General features: G+C 30.8%; 1 protein-coding gene across 1 annotated transcript; it reads right to left on the reverse strand.

Moving 5' to 3' along the window:
- Positions 1 to 6002: 6002 nt before the first annotated feature.
- On the reverse strand, positions 6003 to 15366 carry LOC134271524 (uncharacterized). The gene is made up of 13 exons (XM_062753722.1): positions 15117 to 15366; positions 13228 to 13257; positions 12869 to 12998; positions 12437 to 12528; positions 12232 to 12319; positions 12014 to 12084; positions 11483 to 11726; positions 10985 to 11058; positions 10284 to 10377; positions 8996 to 9081; positions 8579 to 8666; positions 7244 to 8348; positions 6003 to 6936 (listed from the first exon to the last, which is right to left on the reverse strand). The coding sequence occupies exons 1-13, from the start codon at positions 15184 to 15186 to the stop codon at positions 6928 to 6930; spliced, it is 2181 nt and encodes a 726-aa protein (XP_062609706.1). The 5' UTR covers positions 15187 to 15366; the 3' UTR covers positions 6003 to 6927.
- Positions 15367 to 19786: the final 4420 nt, after the last annotated feature.

Genomic DNA, 19786 nt, shown 5'->3' on the forward strand with positions numbered 1-19786 from the left:
AAATATGTTTAGAAAGGAATCCCCTAGACAGCCGCTTTGTTTGCAAATACGTCAGAGTCAGCCATTTTTGTCACAAGTGATCTACATATTGACGTCATTTTCACAATTTGACGTCAAAACATGGGGCAAAACTTTTCATTACAAAAATATTAAAAGAACATGTGTACGATTCTATGTATGCTAAATTTTAATCTGACTTGTATTGTGGTTTTTTAAATAGAGAGATAGTTAGCAACTTTTTTATTACCCCTCTTACTAATATATTCCTACATAATTTCTTACTTTAAGAGTCTAACAGTTTGACTGTTTCCTCCGACTGTGTGTCAAAAATGTCGATGTAGACTTTTAAAAAAGACTGTTGCCCGATGACATCAATTGGCGCTAAACTAAGGTATTTGCTCGATGATGTTAAGTGACGCTAAACTATGCTATCTTTTCATTTGGGAAAGGTATAAAAAAAAACCAGTTGTTGCCCGTGGTCTACGGACTCGATTTCAAATAGAAAGATATACTAATGGACAACAGCTTACAACCCGATCCAACAGATCGATTGTTTCCCTCTACCCAAGTCAACAAATGTATGATGTTTTTATGTTAAAGAAGATATCTCGCCTCAGATCGTCAAAATAAGATGTCTTCAATTTATTATGTTATACTACTTTAATTCTATAAAGCAGCTACTTGGATATTAATTGAGGAAAGTTTTTTCTTACTAGAAAACCATAGTTTCGTGCCAGGTTTAGAATAAATAAAGCCTCCCAACGTTTATCAAATGAAAATCCCCTAATGTATTAACTGGACAATACAGTAGACAGATTCCTGCAAGGGGAGGGAACAGGTACATGTACTTGTAGAGTTACATTGACATCATAATTAAATAACGAAACCTGGTGGAAACTGACTTTAATGGTTAATGAATGATTCCTGAAATTCCGATTTTTTTCTTTTATTCACAAAATGAAAAGAATACAATTAATTTTGAATATCCATGCTAGTCAACCTGTATGTAAACTTGAGTTCTTTAATGTCGATTGAAACCAGTTCTTTGAGACCTTGTAATTTTCTTACTTTCATGTAATAAACTTTTTTTTTCGAAATATAATTAATAGTGAATTGGATTTAATTTAGGAATATAATGTGAAACAGGAAAAGATGAATTCAATTTTTCTATCATTTCAGCAGTGAATCGGCATACTGGATTCTTTCTGTGTACTAATTCAATGATTCATTGCGTATACCTCCTTCACGCTCTGTGATTCAAGTATTTACCCAAAAATCGACAATTAAAGTATGGACAATTACTTGTCCGGAGCAGGTGATGAATATTATCACATGACCCATGGAATAGCTTTGTAAAACACGAAGGATCCTCAAGTAACCACAGTTTGTGAGATTCATGAACCAACCTTTGCAACGATTGAAGTATGTGAATTAAAAGTGATAGATTTAACTCTGCCCAATGAATAACAAATTTCCAGATATTTCTTTTTATCTTCATAAGCACTTGTATAAACAAAGTTTTTCATATAATTTCTACTTAAAGGCAAAATGCATTTTCTTTTACAAATAAATTATCATATATTCTTGTATTATTTAAATACCATTAACAAGCAAAAAAAAAAACTACATGTGTATATGCATTATCATTGTCTTTTGATTAATTAGTCCTGTTCAGGTTGCCCATTACTTAATAACAGCAAGACGTGCATATTCTGTGATCTAAGATGTCGCAATGGACATTGCAATCATGTATCTTTTGATGCAGAATTTATGGATGGGTCCACTTGTTGTAAGAGCAAGACAAATTTTATTAACAAAAAAACTTTAGCTACAAGTGACTTTAAAATATGTACACGTAGTTTTTATGTACATGTAAATACAGATTTAATGTTTGACAAAAAGGTAATCGCTACGTTTATGGCACATTCCTACGAATACTCGTTAGAGAAATAATGTAAACGAAATAAACATAATTATGAAGTTTCCTCCAGACACAAAATTATTTCAATCTTATCATAGAATATTAATATTAATTTTTATGTTTGAAATTGTAAGAACGCCAATTCTTCAGAATGAGGCAGAATCAACAGAATTATATTGACATGCGACTGAATTCTATTACGGTAATTCCACCCTCCTATGATGTCATAGGTTTTTGCAAAAACTGTATTTAGTTTAATTTCATACCTTATAGAAAAATATCCCTTGGAAGAATGCTTTACAATAGGTGTAATGATAAATATTGTTTAGTTAAAGAATTTTAAAAATGCATATTTTCTATATTTAATCAATTATTTAATCTTTAAAAATGTTAACAAGGGCAATAACTCCTTTTTAGGTCTCTTCATTCAGGCATTTGCTTTACTGTAAAATAGTTTCCCTGATATTACATTTCAAATGTATCTTTTAAGTAGGAAGTATTTAGGAACACTCAGCATCAGAATTATGCATTTTCACCAGTTTTTACATATTTTTCTCAATACTGTTTACAAAAAATGGACAATTTTTTATGTTGACATACACTTCTGTATATTTATGCTTCGCGTCTTAAATAATATGGTGACCTTTACATTTTTTGCAATAAATGGAAAGTTTAAAGTATACTAAATGAAAATAAATGCAGTTTTTGTACTTTGAACCTATAAAATAGTGAGGGTGGAAACTCCTTAAATGCATGAAATGTATAGCCATGCATAGCAAACAGTGTTCAAGATCAAAAGTCCATAAAACAAAACAAAATAGGGACAGAACAAATACGGAACTCCAAAGCACCAGGAGTGGGATCACGTGCCAAGGAGGAGTGATCATTCCATCTCAAACGGTAACATTCGCCCTGTGCTCTTTATCATGATAGGGAAATAACGGATAAATCCGCCGTCAATTTTTAATTCAGTGTATAGATAATGTTAATGCACTAACAATTAATATGAAAAACGCTGCTCAGCATTTGACTCAATGATATATTGTATTTGCTTACAAAGTTATCGTATCGACCATAGAACGTACGAAATGATGACGTTAAACGAGACTGTTGATATTCATGATTCATCAACTTGTGTAAACATCAATAAGTACGATTGCACTTAGAGCAGGGGATCATCGTTTCTTTTGAAAATGGGACTCAGTTTCCTATTTTAGCACGAGCATTAATCGACTGATTAATCGTCTTTGTTTTACATCTAACGATATTGCTGTTTGAGAATGATCCCTCACTCATCAGATCCCTGAATATATATCTGAATTTACAGCCTCCAAAGGGCATATGATTGTCTCTTAATAAAAGCCAAATTTTTCTCATTTTATTTAGGATTTTGTTGATACATTATGCACATAATGGCATATAACAACAAAGTTCTTTTACTCTTTTACTAATTTTTGTGTATCCACATCTGATTCACACCACGTCTTGAATATATTGCTGCGCAGTACTCTTTAAAAAAATGAAAATATTTCATTGTATATTTGTTAAAGAATTTTTCACACGCCCAATGAAAGGATGCAGAATAACTCAGTTTTTATCCCTTTATGGAAGCCATTAAGAAATACATCTTTGACAGTTGTTAACCGTCTGTTATGTTGCAAGCAGGAAAATATTGGACCAGTTCACTGTATCTTTTTTTGCTTAATATTTACATTTATAAGTGAATCTATTTGAATAAAATATTTCACAATAGTGTAAAGCAGATTCCAATGTAAATATACACTAATTGTTAAGTCGTGAACAGTCATTTCAGATTGACACCATAAGATGTCGGTGTGTCCAGCACATTAAATTGTACCGTTGACAGTTGAAAGAAATCATTTCCTGGAATGAAATTAAAGCATTTTTTTTGTTTTAGAGCAGCCACAAATGCTTATATATGTAAAATAAAATAATTTATTATTTTAAAACTTTTATCTGGATGTTAATAAGGGTTGACTTGTGATCAAATCTAGAATTTAATCGCTTAACCAACATATATTTACATCCGGATTTAAATATGGCATGATTTATCATTACCATTATTTTCATACTGCACAGTCTTTAGTGTAAAATAAAAGATGAAACAATGACATGAGATTAAATTCAGTAAGTATATATAAAAAACTTTAAAAACGATAAAAAAAAAAACATTTTCGTGCATTCTGATGTTTTTTTTTATAATATCAATCTATTTACCTCTGGCTGTATACAGCGGCTAAAAAGATAAAAAACATGTAGCATTACAAATCAACATGCTGACGTAACAAATAAAAATGTCTTAAAAAATGCAAATGCTTTTGTGCAACGCCAGATATTTGTCTAATAAATACAAGACATTTTCCTTTTGTATCGTTCGATGTGATATATGTAGGGACAAAGCAAAAAATAAGAAAAAAATGATCTCTTTTTTAAAAACACAAATTACACAAAAAACAAGCTGTGGCTAGCTTACAAGATTTAGCTATTACCCGGTGAAACTTTTATTAACCATCTGGTATTTATTCCAACATTCATCATTTTCAATGATATTAAAAAATATATAGAAGTATTACATTTGTTTTTAGATTCTTTTTGGGGGGTCGATGGTTATACATATAATACAACATGCAGTGATGACTTCTTCAATAGAACATGTGACGTCACGACAGGAGAATGTACATCGGCGAGTCTAATTGATTAGGCCTAAAAATGTGTTTGTTTCCTGTAACCCGACCTACCCATTCAAATTATCCCCGGATGGATTTTTTCTGACAAATGGCAAAAGTGCGTTATCAGCTGATTCCATTCATTTAGAAAAAGAATTAGCTTGTAGCTTAACTTGAGACATAAAATATGTCAGCCTACTTTAGATATACCTTAAATATAAAGAGTAATCATAATTGTAACAACAATTTCCCCCTACAACTTTCTGAAGTTCGCTTTCTGCCGCTAGGCATCCATTTTGGATGCCATGTTGGGTGTCCACTATAAATATGACACCTGGTATATTCAGTCCGGGGATGTTTGATCTCTCATAAGCAAAAAAAAAAAGGATTTCCGACTTACCGACCCTTAATTTTTTGGGGAATGTTACAGGAAACAAACATATTTTTTTAAGACTTTAGAATTTAATATTATTTGTATAACATCATTTGGTCAGGTAAATAATGTACTTTATATTGCATAATGTAACATAACTTGGGGCAGTTTATGCTTTTTTATTAACCCCTTGTAGTAAAAGCTTGAACTTTTTCAAGTTATGTTATTTGGTATAATGTAAGTTAAAATATGCATCATTCCTTAAATAAACTGCTTGAAATTTATATTCTAAAGCTATCAATTTTAGCAAGTGAGTACAACAAAAATCAATGAATCTTAAGGATACTATACAGCGACTAAAATTAAATTGAGAAAACATCGAAATATGATTTTTTTTTTTTGTAGTTCGTCTTTGCCCTTTCTATATAGATACGATGCAGCTCCTTTTCTCTCAAATCAAAAGATACTAGCTGGAATAACGTTTAACTAATTTCGTCAAATAGAAGTAATCTCCGTTTAATTTTCGATTAGTTTAACCAATTTCAGGTTACTTTGTATTATAATTTCTTTGAAATTATGGAAAAGGGATTTATTCATCAATGAATTCAATATATCCCAATTTGTGCAATGTTTTTTGACAATGGTTTATTATTATTAGGTAGGTGCTTCAGATCATCTGAAAACACACACATTTATTTGAGGGGTCTCAGCAGCTCTCTTTCTAATTGTGTTTGTTCTCGTATTTATAATTGTGGTTAGGAAATGAATATATTATATATATATTAACAATCGATTGGCTTGTGTGGTAATTTTATGCATAAACGTCTTGGACGTTTATGCAAATTATAACACAAGCCACTCGATTGATCACATCATCAAACCAAAAAAAATTAAACAGTTATTCCTTAGGTATAAATCTATAATCTCTGCTATATGTATAGATCAAATTGTACTGAATTTGACCAATTTTCTTTTAAAAAGTGCAAAAAATTATATGTATATATATTTATTTTTTATTGCAAGAACATAAAAAGTAATGCAAAACTATTTACATGATAACTACTTCATGAAAGCTCATAAATAAATATAACATGATGTACAGGTAATAAAAAGAAAGGTGCAAATAAGAATGACTAAAATTAATTAATCAAAAAGTGTCACTACAAAAGTGCAAAATTAATTTGACATTGCACGTCATAGATATGCGTTCTTTTTCCTTTGAAATTTGGATATGTTTATTATTCAGAGTTTTGTCTCTAAAAATCCGTTGTTTTGGCACATAAAATTATCATTTTTGGCACTTCACTAATTGCAGTACATGTCGAAGAAAATAAATTACTAAAAAATGAATGATATTATTACGTGAATTCTTGACCATTTTTTGATGCAAGGGTTAATCTTGAAGAATTTTATGGAGCTGTTTGTTTTAGGTGTAATCAGTGAATTATTATGCAGGCCAAAAGAATATTCTATTATTCATCATTAAAACTTGTTAAATACTCACAATTGATAAAGAATATGTTACACAACCTGGGTTATATTTCACATTATTGGTGCCGAAATACATCACTCTTGACATGTAACCCAATTGTCAATAACTTTTAAGTACTCACATATATCTGATCATCGTCCTAATATTAATTCAACTTCAGTGATTAAGGGTGAAAACGTTGATTTTCAAATCGATTGGTGACCTTGGCATCAACCAAAGTATCATGTCCTTTAGTCGCCATTGCATTCAAACTTGTTTTTGAATAAATTTGTTTAATTTCTATTTTCTAATAATTTACAGGTGTTTCTACGATGCAAATGTATTTAAGAATCAAATTATCCTTGATGAAAAATACATTGTCCTTGAAATGAGATGTGTCTGCTGTCGGTTTCAAATCAGAATTCTAATGGATTTCTGGATTTCAAATAGTGTGACGCGTAAACTGTTATGGAAATCACATTTTCTGGAAAAAAAAAACAAAAAAAGTATTTGAGATCTTCTTATATGAGAGGTTGAAACATAGATGTGAAAAAATGCCTTTAAGAAATTAGAAAAAACTTCTGAACTACTAATAAGAAATCGATGTCTATTTTTTTTTCTTACAAATAAATCCGATACTAAAAATCAATATTTCCTTGGATGTTTGAAATAGAAACACGTAAAATTGACTAAACTAAATATTTAAGAATTTTATTCTTATCAAAACTCCCCTATGATTTGTTCTAAAGTTTTAAAATATGGCCAAAAATATATAGATTATTTTTTTTTACCTGTAAACCTTCTAGGGGGATCCCATGAAAACCCATTCCTTGTAGCATAAATTCAAAGAAAGCTGGTGGTAACTGCATGTCTGTCTTCCAGAAATTCAATCCGGATACTTTTGCACCTTTTTCTTTTGCCCTAAATCTGCGTCGGTTCCGTCTATTTTTTCGATTGGAAGGAAAAGCTTTTGTTGTCGTGTCAAGGAATTCAACATTAAAGCTGTTTTGTACTGGTTGTTTAATTTCCTGTGGGACTGAGACTGGAACATTTGTATTTAACAGAATTGATGCCCGGCCTCCATTGTGTGAGTTTTCAAGTGTTTGAACAGATAAGTCACTAGCGGGGACAGAAGGTGCGATGTTTTCGAGTGGAACAACATTTAAACTTGATCCAGGTCCCTGATCCACTAACAGTGGATTTTGTATTTCTTGAACACCTACTAAATCTGGTTGTTGTGGAGACACTTTTGAATTTATGTTGTCGATTAGTGGATTTTCGAGAGTCTGTGTATTTCGTATATTTTCAGATACCGCTGTAAAAGGTGCAGAATTTTCCAAAAATTTGACACCAATTTCGTTTGGATAATCTGGAGCAATGTTACTTGATGGCGTATCGACATTGCTGAGGGGAATTGGTGAATCGATTAAAGGATTTTCTAAAACCTGAACAGCATTTGGATCTGAAGGAATTTCCGGAAATTTTGATTTTGGCATAAATTGCTGCATTCCTAATTCCTGTTCCTCCATGAGATTTGTTGGAACTAGCGGAGGAAGTCCTTGTTGAAAACCATTTCCGCTTGGTGATGCTTTCGCTATCGATCCTACTGTTGGCTCTACTTCCATATTCAAACTATCTTTTGGCGCTGCTTCAAATTTGTTGATTGCATTTACCGTTCGCTCATTGTTTCTTCTTGCCATCGGGTCCAGTTCATTAGGAGAGAGCTCGTTGATTGGTCTTGGAAGTGGTCGTTTTTTGGACACAAATGGTTTCTTCTTTTTCTGTCCACTTTGAAAGTTCCACCAGCCCTGGCATCTTGATTCGTCAACTATGATTGTTTTTCCATTCGGCATGCGTTTTTGATATTCCCTATTACATCCTCCGCAATTGTTGATTCTGATCAAGAAAGTTAGACGCATAGCTAATGTTTTATTTTGATACTTATTGGGAATATATTAGTGAAATATGCAGCTCTCATGCATATAATAAGAATTAAAAACTCTTTTTTTTTAGATCGTATCATTCAAAGTCACTCAAAGCTTACATAATAATGAAAGCTATGTATGTTTGTCTCTTATTTTCCATAATAGATAAAAATAAAGACATATACAGAATATGATACTTACACACATGTGATACTTCTATCTACGGGACAATGTTTAAATCTACATGTGCTCTTGGGACACTGTTGTCGGATTTCTCCATTTGGACAAGCTAGAAAGAATCATGAGATAAAATGAGATTAGAACTCTTATATAATACATTAGTATTTAAAATGTTTTATTATTTAAAATATTCAACAAGTGTCGATATACTCATTTGTAATTTTCAACCAATTTCAGTTCAAAATAAATAAAATATAAAGAAATTCTACGAACATTGTATCAACCCTCGTATTTCAAAAAAAAAAAAATATATGTTTTCTTATTTTCGATTTTTTAGGACTTACAAAGCAGACAGTTCTGTGTTTTTTTTTTGTTGTTTTTTTGTATAATAATATATTGTTTAAGAACTATGTTGGTAAAAAATAAATATCAACTTACGGACATCGACGCCATATTGTTCATAACAATCAACTTCCTCTCCATTAACATACCACATAGCTCTGCATCCTCCACAACGACTCGGTCTTTAAGTAGATTTAAAAACAAATGTCAGTTTAAAAAAATATTCTTACAAAAATGGTCGCCAGCGTGGTGCAGTGGTTAAAGCGTCAGCTCTAAAACCGCGAAGAAAGGGGTTGATCCTTTTGTCTTGGGTTTTAATCCCACTGTGGGACGTGGAGACCGTTCATACGGGTGAGACCAAGGTCCCGTGTCGCAGTAGGTGCTGAGAGAAAAAGATCCATCACTGTAATGGCCCTTAGTGCCGAGCATAAGATAAGATTTCATCTCTCCAACGGCAAATAGTGGCGTCTACACATCAGTGAAATATTCTCGAGAGGAACTATTAAAATTCATATAATCAAGCAATACGCCAGTTTCGAGATTGTAACTCTCCTACGATAGAGGCGCAAAAAGTACCCATTTCAGCATGTAGGTGGGACAGGTTGTCTCTGTATACAAACGTGCATAAATAAGAGAACGATATTTATGGTTCTTAAAATTTACTAAATGTTATAGAAAGATAATCATGTTCAGCAGTGATGCATTTGATGATTTATCAGGCTCAACTATGCATATTTACAAATCTACTATTAATTTTCGGGTACTTGAAAACGAAAGAAACGTCGTAGTTTTTATAAAAAGTAACCGAATTTCTTGATTGTACGAACATTTTCTAAAAAGTTAGTGTTTTTAAAGTCATAATAAGGAAAAGAATCAATATGTCATTAAGATTCCCGACGTAATCAGATGCATATGCACCGTATTTATCAGAGGTCCATATCTCTTCCCTCGTCCGAAAAGTCTCACATCCACTGATATTTTTTTTTTTTTTGTTTCGATTATTTTGCTTCAAAAATGATGCCTTTACTTTAATTAGGTTATTCTCAAGTTGTAGAGTGCATCCTATGTAGTAATGATAAACCGGTATATCGATGATGCAATGTATCCAACATACACAGTATCAAAAACCTTTTTGTTTAGTTCCTGAAAGAGCGCACCAAGGGAGATAATCTCGAAACTTGCGTATTAATCTTACAAAATGCTACCTTATCCCTGTCTTTTCTTTTGATTTTGAATTAAAAGTAGGGTCTTTTAATCAAAAGTTAAATGATCAAACTGCAATACTGTACCAAGAGGGAAGTATATTTTTACCCTTGAGTTACAATTCAAATATAAATAAATTGACAGTATCTCCTTTTAATGGCAAATATAATTATCATCTTACCTGCACACTGGGTTCTTATCTTCGTATTTTCTACAGGTGGAATATTTACAAGGATCATCTTTACAAACCATTTCAAGCGTGTTCTTTGGGCATTCTGAATAAAAAAAGACAAAGTGAACAATTATGGACAATGCATTGAAACACTTGTTTATCAATTATATGCAAGATTCATCAAAATTATAACTGTTTGAAAGGCATTGAAAACTTGCCTTTTAAGTTTGATTACTTTCAAAATGTATATGCATTTTATCGTTTACTTAACATTCAATATTATAAACAAATGAATTTCTTTATTCCTAAGAGTAAGGCCTAAAATAAATTAAGTTTGTTTGCAGTTGCCTACCGACCCACTGAAAATGCACCCGACCCAAACTTTTTTTTAGACATTTGGTAATTTATTTTTTTTCAATTTTTCAGAATATTGAAACAGTTTCATTTTCAAATGTTGACACGTTTTTTATCAATCAGCGGTTTATAACAAGAGGTGAGCTTATTCATTGTTAGTAAGTGTATGAAAACCTCTTTTATTTGTTATCTAACAAAAATCTGATTTTTTTTCCAAAAAAAAAAATGCCTACCTACCGACCCAGTCTAAAAGTTACAGGTCGGCAACTGCAAACAAAGAATTTTTTTAAGCTTGGCCTATTAGATATCTTTTACAATGCGGTTTGAGTATTTATTGACATGATAATCGTGGTTACCTCTGGAGTTACAGTCCTGTATAAGGTAAATGCCTGTTGTAAACTCTGGTGAGCATCCTCCACAGTTATTTATCCTAAGAGAAGATATCAAATCAATTGGTTCATCTAATTTTCTCTCTGGGACATTATTTAAAGTCATACTTTATTAGATTATTAAGAGATACTTCAGCTGTGATATTTTAAAACATAATTTTTAGAAGTCCTGTGGTTGGTTTAAAAAAAAAAAAGAGGAATTGTCTGCTACATGTAAAGGAGAAAACTATTTATGGAGAAATAATACATTCAAAAATATTTGAATATGTTAATTTGAAATTGATGGTGACAAAAAAAATATGTATAATAAAATATTTCAAATCCAAAAGTTGTGCAATACATTTCACAGTGAAGTTTAACATATTTTCCCACATGTAATCATGTACCCTGTTCATTCCTTCACACACTTTGTATAACGGTGCAAATACTATAATTAATTAGGTCTTACAGTACATTCTCTCTTACCGACACTTCGCTTGTGGATATGCAGCGCAATATGCGTTGGTGCACACGTCGGCGGGACAATCCCACGGTAATTCTCCGTTCGAACACGTTGTCGGCATGATCGGGTTTGTTGGTTTGGCCTCGCCTATGGCTGGGCTTTGTGGGACTACTGCGGGACTAGCAAAACGTGAAGCCGAAGGTACATCAAGAAATCCGTCTAATGTTTGACCAGGGATTACAGGACTGTCGGGCTGAATTGCAGACACTGGAATAAGGGCAATAATTCTATAGATCATATCGACGTTCAAAAATTATGAAGATCTCCCAAAATGCTGAGTTTTCAAAAAAGGAGACTGACTGCCAGGGATTTTATATTCAACTAACGATCCAGTTCTTTAAGTCAACTGACTGATCATTTGACTCAAAGGTACAATTTCATCCTTAAATTTGTATCATACTCTGATAAAAATACACATTTGTATACTCAAGGTTAAGAAAATTGTGGCGTTTTACAGAAAAGCATTTAATTTACAATATCCTTGTGTGTCTTACCTTCAATTGGACATCTTCTCCATTGACCATCAACGTCATATTCTGCAAAACAACCGCCACAAAAGTTGTTCCTAAAAAAAAGGATGAGAATAATCATCAAAATTGATGTCGAAGAGTCTAGTAAAAAAGGATCTCTAGGTTTAGATATATTTACATGTCACATATGGAACTATATTTTCTAGTAACTAGTGATTATAAGAAATGTTTTATAGGATCACCTGCAGGGAGCTGTTAAATATGGTCGACAGACTGTTGCTACGCATGCGTCCAAATTGCAGATTTCCATTTGAACACCAGGTGCACACTCTGTAATGGGACAAAAACAGATTAAATAGACCAATGGTTGTATTCACAACTATGATTTTTCAATATATTTCTCGTTTAATTTCCTACACCTTTTATTCTGTTTAAATTCTTACATACCATATCCTGTTTGCTCCAATGCTTTGCAGCTCACTTCCGTTCCGTTTAGTTTATACTGAGGGAGACATCCCCCACATCTCTGTTTCTGAAAACTAGAATTCAAAACTTACTTATTGTATGAGTGTATATTTTTTTAAATCTAAATAATGGTTATTTGTTTTTAATTAAACTTAGAAAATAAAATTTAAATTATGTTTTGACATAAAAAATCGTTCTTTTAAAACAAAGCCAATTATTTTCTTAAGGTTAAGATTTTTTAAGCCACAGCATATATAATTACTTGAAAAATGACAGTTATAATTGTATATGTTAGCATTTTTTTATGTTTAATAGAATTAAACTACTGATTGGATTTTTGTTCAAGGCAACATGATAAACTTTTTTGAAGAAATGAAAAGTATGTACATGAAAAATTCTGGATCCTCCACTTACGTGCATGTAAGGTCTTTTTCGAATTCTGTTCCTGCATACCGGGCGCACCCTGACGGGTTGCACATATCCTTGTTGGCTTTGGCTATGAGACAGCTTAACCATGCATAGGCCCCTCCAGAGTTCTTACACTCTGTAAATGACGTAACAATTAGAATTCATGACGTCATCTTGAGAGTCTTATGAATCTGACTACTTTTTGGCATTTATTAAAAACTATCCTTATCATTAATTGGTGAAGTAAAAATAATACGTGTACAATTTTGATTTTAATCCCTTTTGCAAACGCATGAAAAAAGAATTGTTCGACAGGTATGTGTTTGTAATATCTGCGAATAAAAATGATTATAAATTAGAAATACCTGTGGTCCTTTGCTGACCTGATACATTATCTGAAATATAAAAAAGACTGATGTTATATTCCGGTAATAAAGATATAAATAATTAAGGCAAAAGGTTTAGGAAGGAGGGGCACTCAATGTTTGTGCTTTTTGTTGACTCAAAAGGTCCCATGATTGATCATAATTTTGATCATAAGTTTTCGTGTTTATCCATATACATGTACATCTTGGTTATGTCAAAATGGTTCAGGTTTAACTAATGACTTTGGAATACAATTTCGACACTTTCTCAGCTTTTTTCTTTTTTTAAAGCAATATTTGCGATACTGAATCTTATAAACAACGACTTGGTATTCAATTATGGATTCCATCTGATGATTTTAATGCATGGTTTCCTTCAACTGAACAGGTCTTCATATTTCGAGGCGTGTTCGAAATATATATTTGAATTAATGTTTATATATTCATCCCACGAAATTGATCCTTTCTTCTTTTGAGGAAGTATTGTACATCTTGTACTCATAATTACTTAAAGTTTCCGCGTTTCTTCTGATGAAAATTAAATGCTTATATGTATATTTTGCTGATCAAAATATGGAATTATGTATATTATTCAAATACCTGTTCATGAACAAATCAACTTACGACAGATCTAAAAATAAGTATGTTCTCTTTTGTGTGACGTCAATCGCTTTCATAATGATTTGCCATTGACCAATCAATAAAATTAACACCTATTAAATCATTTTTCTTCTTGACGTTGTGAACAAATTCAAAAGAAAATGTTACAGTTTTTGACAATCCTCGATATGAAGAAAGATTTGTCATTTTAACAAGGAACAGTTATGGAAAGCCTGCTTTCTGACCGCAAAGTAAAATGGGGGAAATCCATCACTGTGAAACAAATGGTTTTTTGTTGACCAATCAATCTGGAACTGGGCACGGCTAACTGACGACATGATTTTACAGCAGGAAAAACCACATTCGGGTTAAAAAATCAAATACATTATTTTTTTTCTTTAATGATATTCAATTTAAAGGTTTTTTTGTATCTAGCACCAAGAGGCATAGATTTACAATGACTAAAATATTATTCAACTTGATATGAAAGTCGTTATTATTTAATAATTATTGAAAATAAAATCAACCAAGCTGAAGTCAATATGAGAAAAATGAACATTGTCAATAAAGCATTTATACTTATCAAGGACTTCATGAGAAGGTAAAGAGAAAGAGGAACAACACCATATGCATATTTCACTTTAAATCGTGTTACTGATTTGAAAAGAAAATGATAATTTGTTACTATAGTTACTGCATTAAATGTAATGTTCTTCTTAAGTGGTACTTATACATTTTCACTCTTTTTCTAAACATAAAATGTAATAAAAGACATTACAACAGCAAATAAGACCATGCAACATGAACAAGAAAGGTGATCAGGACAATATTATCGTCATGCACTTAACAAATCAAAAATTAATGTGTAACTGAAGGCATTTTTACGTTTAGTATCAGCTGGACCATTACCAAAAATGTTATTTACCATTTAATAACCGTAATTAATTTCTAAGTCAAGAAATAATTTTTTTTTTTTTTGCATATGGAGATACATGCATTTACCTTTTCAAAATGGTAATATATTTTATGTTCTTTGTTAACAATAAGTTAATTACAGGCTATATGATTTTTCCGATTTTAATTCTCGTGAAAAGAAAATCTGATTGTATCTCATTTTTTTGTAAACATTTCGGCGCTTTTTGAGAAAAGAGCATTAAACTAACTTACGTATCTATTCTTGAACGTGTGAAAATAGAAAATTAACATGCGTACATAACAACTTCGGAGTCGTAAAGTCATAACCCTAGGGCATCGAACAAATGCATATACATGTTCATTTATTTACTTACCTGACAAGAAAATTACGGTAAAAACAACTGAACTTAAAAAACACAACCGTATTTCCTCTGTGAAATTCATTTTAAATAAAGTTTTTCCCTTGTAGTAGTAATATATCACAGATTAAATTTCAATATAAATAAAGTTGAAAACTGTTATATTCCACGATGTTTTAACCCATCTAAGAACTACACGTGATTTCCTTTGTGTTTTAAAACAATTTTTGTTTCTATTTCACACATCAATTAATATGATGTTTATTCTGACGTCACGCAATCATATTTATTATCATTCGTGGAATGTAAATACGAAAATGACACCTGTAATTTTTTTCCTGATGTTAAGTGGTACTGACGTCACAATCACGCGCCACTCCAGGGCCGATGGGAGAACGTCCCTAGTGTATGTTCCCCGTCACAGTTTGGCTAAAAATAGACATCAGGAAGTTTGATTTCTGAAGACAAACATGTAAAAGTTACACTGAAGCCTTTGCTTTATGTATATATAATATTATCCATATGAAATATGCAAAATGGCAATCATAATTATGTCGATAAATTTAGATGTTTATATTATGCGAGTTTGAAAATTTGATGGTTGTTAATTATCATTTGTTTATAGGTTATAGCGAAGATTCAATTTATCATGATATGAAAAGTTCAAAAGAATTGAATAATAGCAATCGAAATTCAAAGGTTTCCATAATCCTAAAACAAAAATTAAAAACTCAATTAATATCAATTCATCGGATGAATTATTTCTAAAACGAGGTAAGTGACTGACAAACAAGTTGATGAAACAAGCATATGAACAGTCTTATTTCAACTGATCATTGTGTAAGTTTTATAGTCAATATAATGACCTTGTCAGCAAATAAAACCTATCATTAAGTCAATTTCTGACTAACGTCTTTCATACTACTAATTCGACTCTTATCTGTTACATCACAATCATAACATGAACTACAAGGTGAGTATGACAGGTTGGTAGTGGTTGCTAACCCATCCATAGCACTTGGTCCCATATTTGCAGAACTTAAGTTTTTTTTTATCCACTTCAAAAATTGCTTATTTAGAGCAACAATTTATGGATCGAAAAAAAATCTTCAAATAATATGTTTAAAATTTTTAATTTTCATACCTTCTTTTCTCATTTCATCTGTCAGTTTTTTTTCTAATTTTTTTTAGATGAAATATAAATACCATTTCTAAAATCCATCCTTTTGAATATGACAGGACATAAAAGTTAAAATCAGGTCATGAAACACAAATGCTTAACGTTTAAGTATTCAACTTAGGAATGAAAAAAACGAGTTTGATCCAGAAAAATATACAGGTACACATTTATTACTAATCATACAGAAGACATTAAAGAATTGTCCTTGAATCAAAGAAAAAGAAAAAAGTAGATAAAACCCATATTTTTTTTATTTTCTCATTTTCGGTGTAGGAAATAAAAAGTGATTGGTAGGACAGATAATGTGTATGTATTTTCATCCTATAATACAGTGGTTACTGGATATACTGTGTAGTATTTTTTTTTAATTTGATCAAGCTCAAACTTAACGTTTCTTCATATATATATATTTCTTTTTTGCGTACGAGCTCTTACATCATTTAATACTTTTTACAGTCGAAATATATTGAGGAATAATGATAACAGAAATACCCATACCCAATATGTAGATAATTGTTGTCATCAAAATTATCCAGAATAATTAAGACTTTTAATTTGAATTACTTCTACTTTTCTTAATAAAACATCATACATTTATAGTTTTTTTTTTCATTGCTTTTAATGGAATTCTATTGATTCAGTTTCCTTTGGGAGTTTCCTGAATAAATTTCTTGAAAGATCAAGAATGGCCTAATGTTGGGCGTTTTTCAAAATAAACATCAAATGACAAATACATGCATAATTAGATTTTTCTTTTTCTTTTGTTTCTTTGTTTTTTTTTTCTGTTTTGTTTTTTTTATCAATCTTATCTAGTATGAAATCAAAGTTTCTTTCATTATAAGAATTAACTACAGTGTATATAGCTAAATGTTCACTGGTTATAAATCTCACCTGAGTACGATTACCTAAATTTTATTGTCTACAGCATTTCTACAAGTGTTAAGATTTTCATAATAAAACACATATATATTAACAATAATATATTAATAGCAAAAAATAAAAAAAATAAAAAAAAAAGAAGATATTTTTACAGGTTATCAAAATGGCAGGGTTGCTGCATCTGATGCGATTGTTGTTTTTTTTTCTTCGCATAGTAATTGTGTCAAAAGATAATTTCTTATATTTTTAAAAACAAGTTGAAATTCTAGTATGTAAACACAATTCATTCGTGTCATAACTCTTTAAATAAAAAAAAAACATAGAGGTTTAAAGATTTTCAAGTGAATATTTCGTTTCTTTAGGAAGAAAAGATTTTTTTCCAATGTGGACCATTATTTGTTATTTTTCATTGATTTTTTGGCTTGTGAATATTTCCATGAATTGCTTCAAAAATTTTACAAAAAATGGCGGCAACATATTAATGATGATTAGAGTATCATAGATCAACTGCATTGAAATTTTCTCAGCTGTTTTTTTTTTTTTTACACAAAATGTCTTAATTTATAAAGACAAAATTTACACAGAAGGCACAGTCAGACATTCATTCTTTGATGAGATTATGTCATTTAAAATTTAAAGATGATTTCAAACCACAAAAATAGTTATTATAGAAGAAGAAAGAACATGGTATGGAATTCAGATATGTATATAGGTATTAAGTGTTAAGAAAATTTTATTGGAGACTTCATATGAAAATCAAAGAAGCAGAGAGTGAAACGTAGCATATAGTTTTCCCAATGACCTGCTAAAAATGGTAAATTTTTTGTATACATTTTTTTTTATAAAATAGATGCTAGATATTTAGAGTAAATAATAAATACCAGAAAAACAAAAGAACTTATCTAATAATAAAAATGTTGGCATTTCAATGTCATTTTTGTGGTTTTCAATCAAAAATATTACCAGAAATTATTTTTTTTAAAAAATCCCCCATACTCTTTAAGGCGAATAAAAGCTTGAATTATTCAATATATAAGGACACTTTGCATAATTTTCAATGAGACTGTTTTCCAGACGATGCCCAAAATAAATGCAATGCCAATGCATGTCATTCATTCATTCATTATAACTCCAGTGAAAACCTGTATGAAATTAAAGCTTAGTCATTAATTTATGGCTTCGAAAATGACAAGTTAAAATGTATTTCTTCCATTATTATTATTCCATTATTAATCAATTAAACACACAAACTCGTATTGTAAGAGATATGTAGATTTTACTTAAAACTATTGTCACTCCAACCGTAAAATATATGCTTGGTATAGTTTTTAAAATTATTATTTTCATGCAAATAAGAAATGAGAATATGTATGCACTAATGAATGAAAAAAATAAACATCACCATTTGATACAACATAATTTAAAGCGGTAATACGCCTGCAAATCGTGTGCTTTTTCATTCAAATTTACCCAATACATCATTCAGGAATTAGGTAAAAAGTTGAAGTAAGCATTTGAGAAAAATGAATATTCCCTCCTCATACAAAATTAACGTTATTAGAATCTGCCGGAAAATTACAACTTAGATCTGTTCATTACGTGAATTCTAAAATGGCACGTGCATACAATGTGGGGTTTACAACTATAATGGAATATTAAGTAAAAGCAATTCTGAGAATCAAAATATCTTAACTCTCCGGTAAATTAAGAATAGTTAACATAGTAGTCTACATTCAGACGAATTTAACATGATTAAGTACAAATGTTGACGTTTTGTGTATTGGGGTGCTGTAAAGGAAAATTCACCAGATTATACGTCGTCGCGGCAAAATGTCAAATAAAATATCTTTTTGCAGTTCCAATACAATTTGCACTTCAAATGGCAATAATTTTTATATGTCATAAGTGCATTTTTACGTTGAGTTTACACTTATTTTTTTCTTTGAAAGCCATGGAGATACGAGAAATGATAGCATGTATCAACATATGTAGGGTAAAACGAGCCCCACGTGAAGAGATTCAATGATTATATTAATCCCCCAACTAAATTTTTGTCAGGAAAGTTGCTTTTTAATTTCAAGCCCTATTTTTGGTTTTGTTTTTCGTGTTGGTCGACTTTGTCAATGAAGCAGGCCTACCGGGCTTCCCTCTCTTACCATGCTGTTTTGTTTATGAAAACTTTACGCATGCGTGTATAGCACGGAATGTGGAACCTCGAACACGTTTTGCTGTATATATTTATGGATCATAAATAATTATTAATTTTATGAAATAACCAGAATTATTTACTTATGAAATTTGTAATTTTGTGAAAGTGTATACATTTATGAGTATGAAAAAAAATACAAATCCTGTAGGAAAATTTTAACAAGTCTGTTTTCGGAGAGATGCGCCGTATTGTCACTTTAATGATTCATTCACTATCTGTTATTTTTTTTAATATCTATTTTTTTTTTACTACCCCCATGTCTTCTGATTAAAAAATCTTAAATATACTCTTCAAAAAAAGAAACGCATAGTAGAATTTTAGTGACACATTGAACATAAAGATTATTTAGTAAAATGATGCATTGATAAAACAGAAATGTGGTAAGCAACAGGAATACTTTCTTAATGTCATAATTAC

Source organism: Saccostrea cucullata, unplaced genomic scaffold (assembly GCF_032062105.1).
Source record: "Saccostrea cucullata isolate Sc308-1 unplaced genomic scaffold, CSIRO_AGI_Scuc_v1 ctg615, whole genome shotgun sequence".
Classification (NCBI taxonomy): domain Eukaryota; kingdom Metazoa; phylum Mollusca; class Bivalvia; order Ostreida; family Ostreidae; genus Saccostrea; species Saccostrea cuccullata.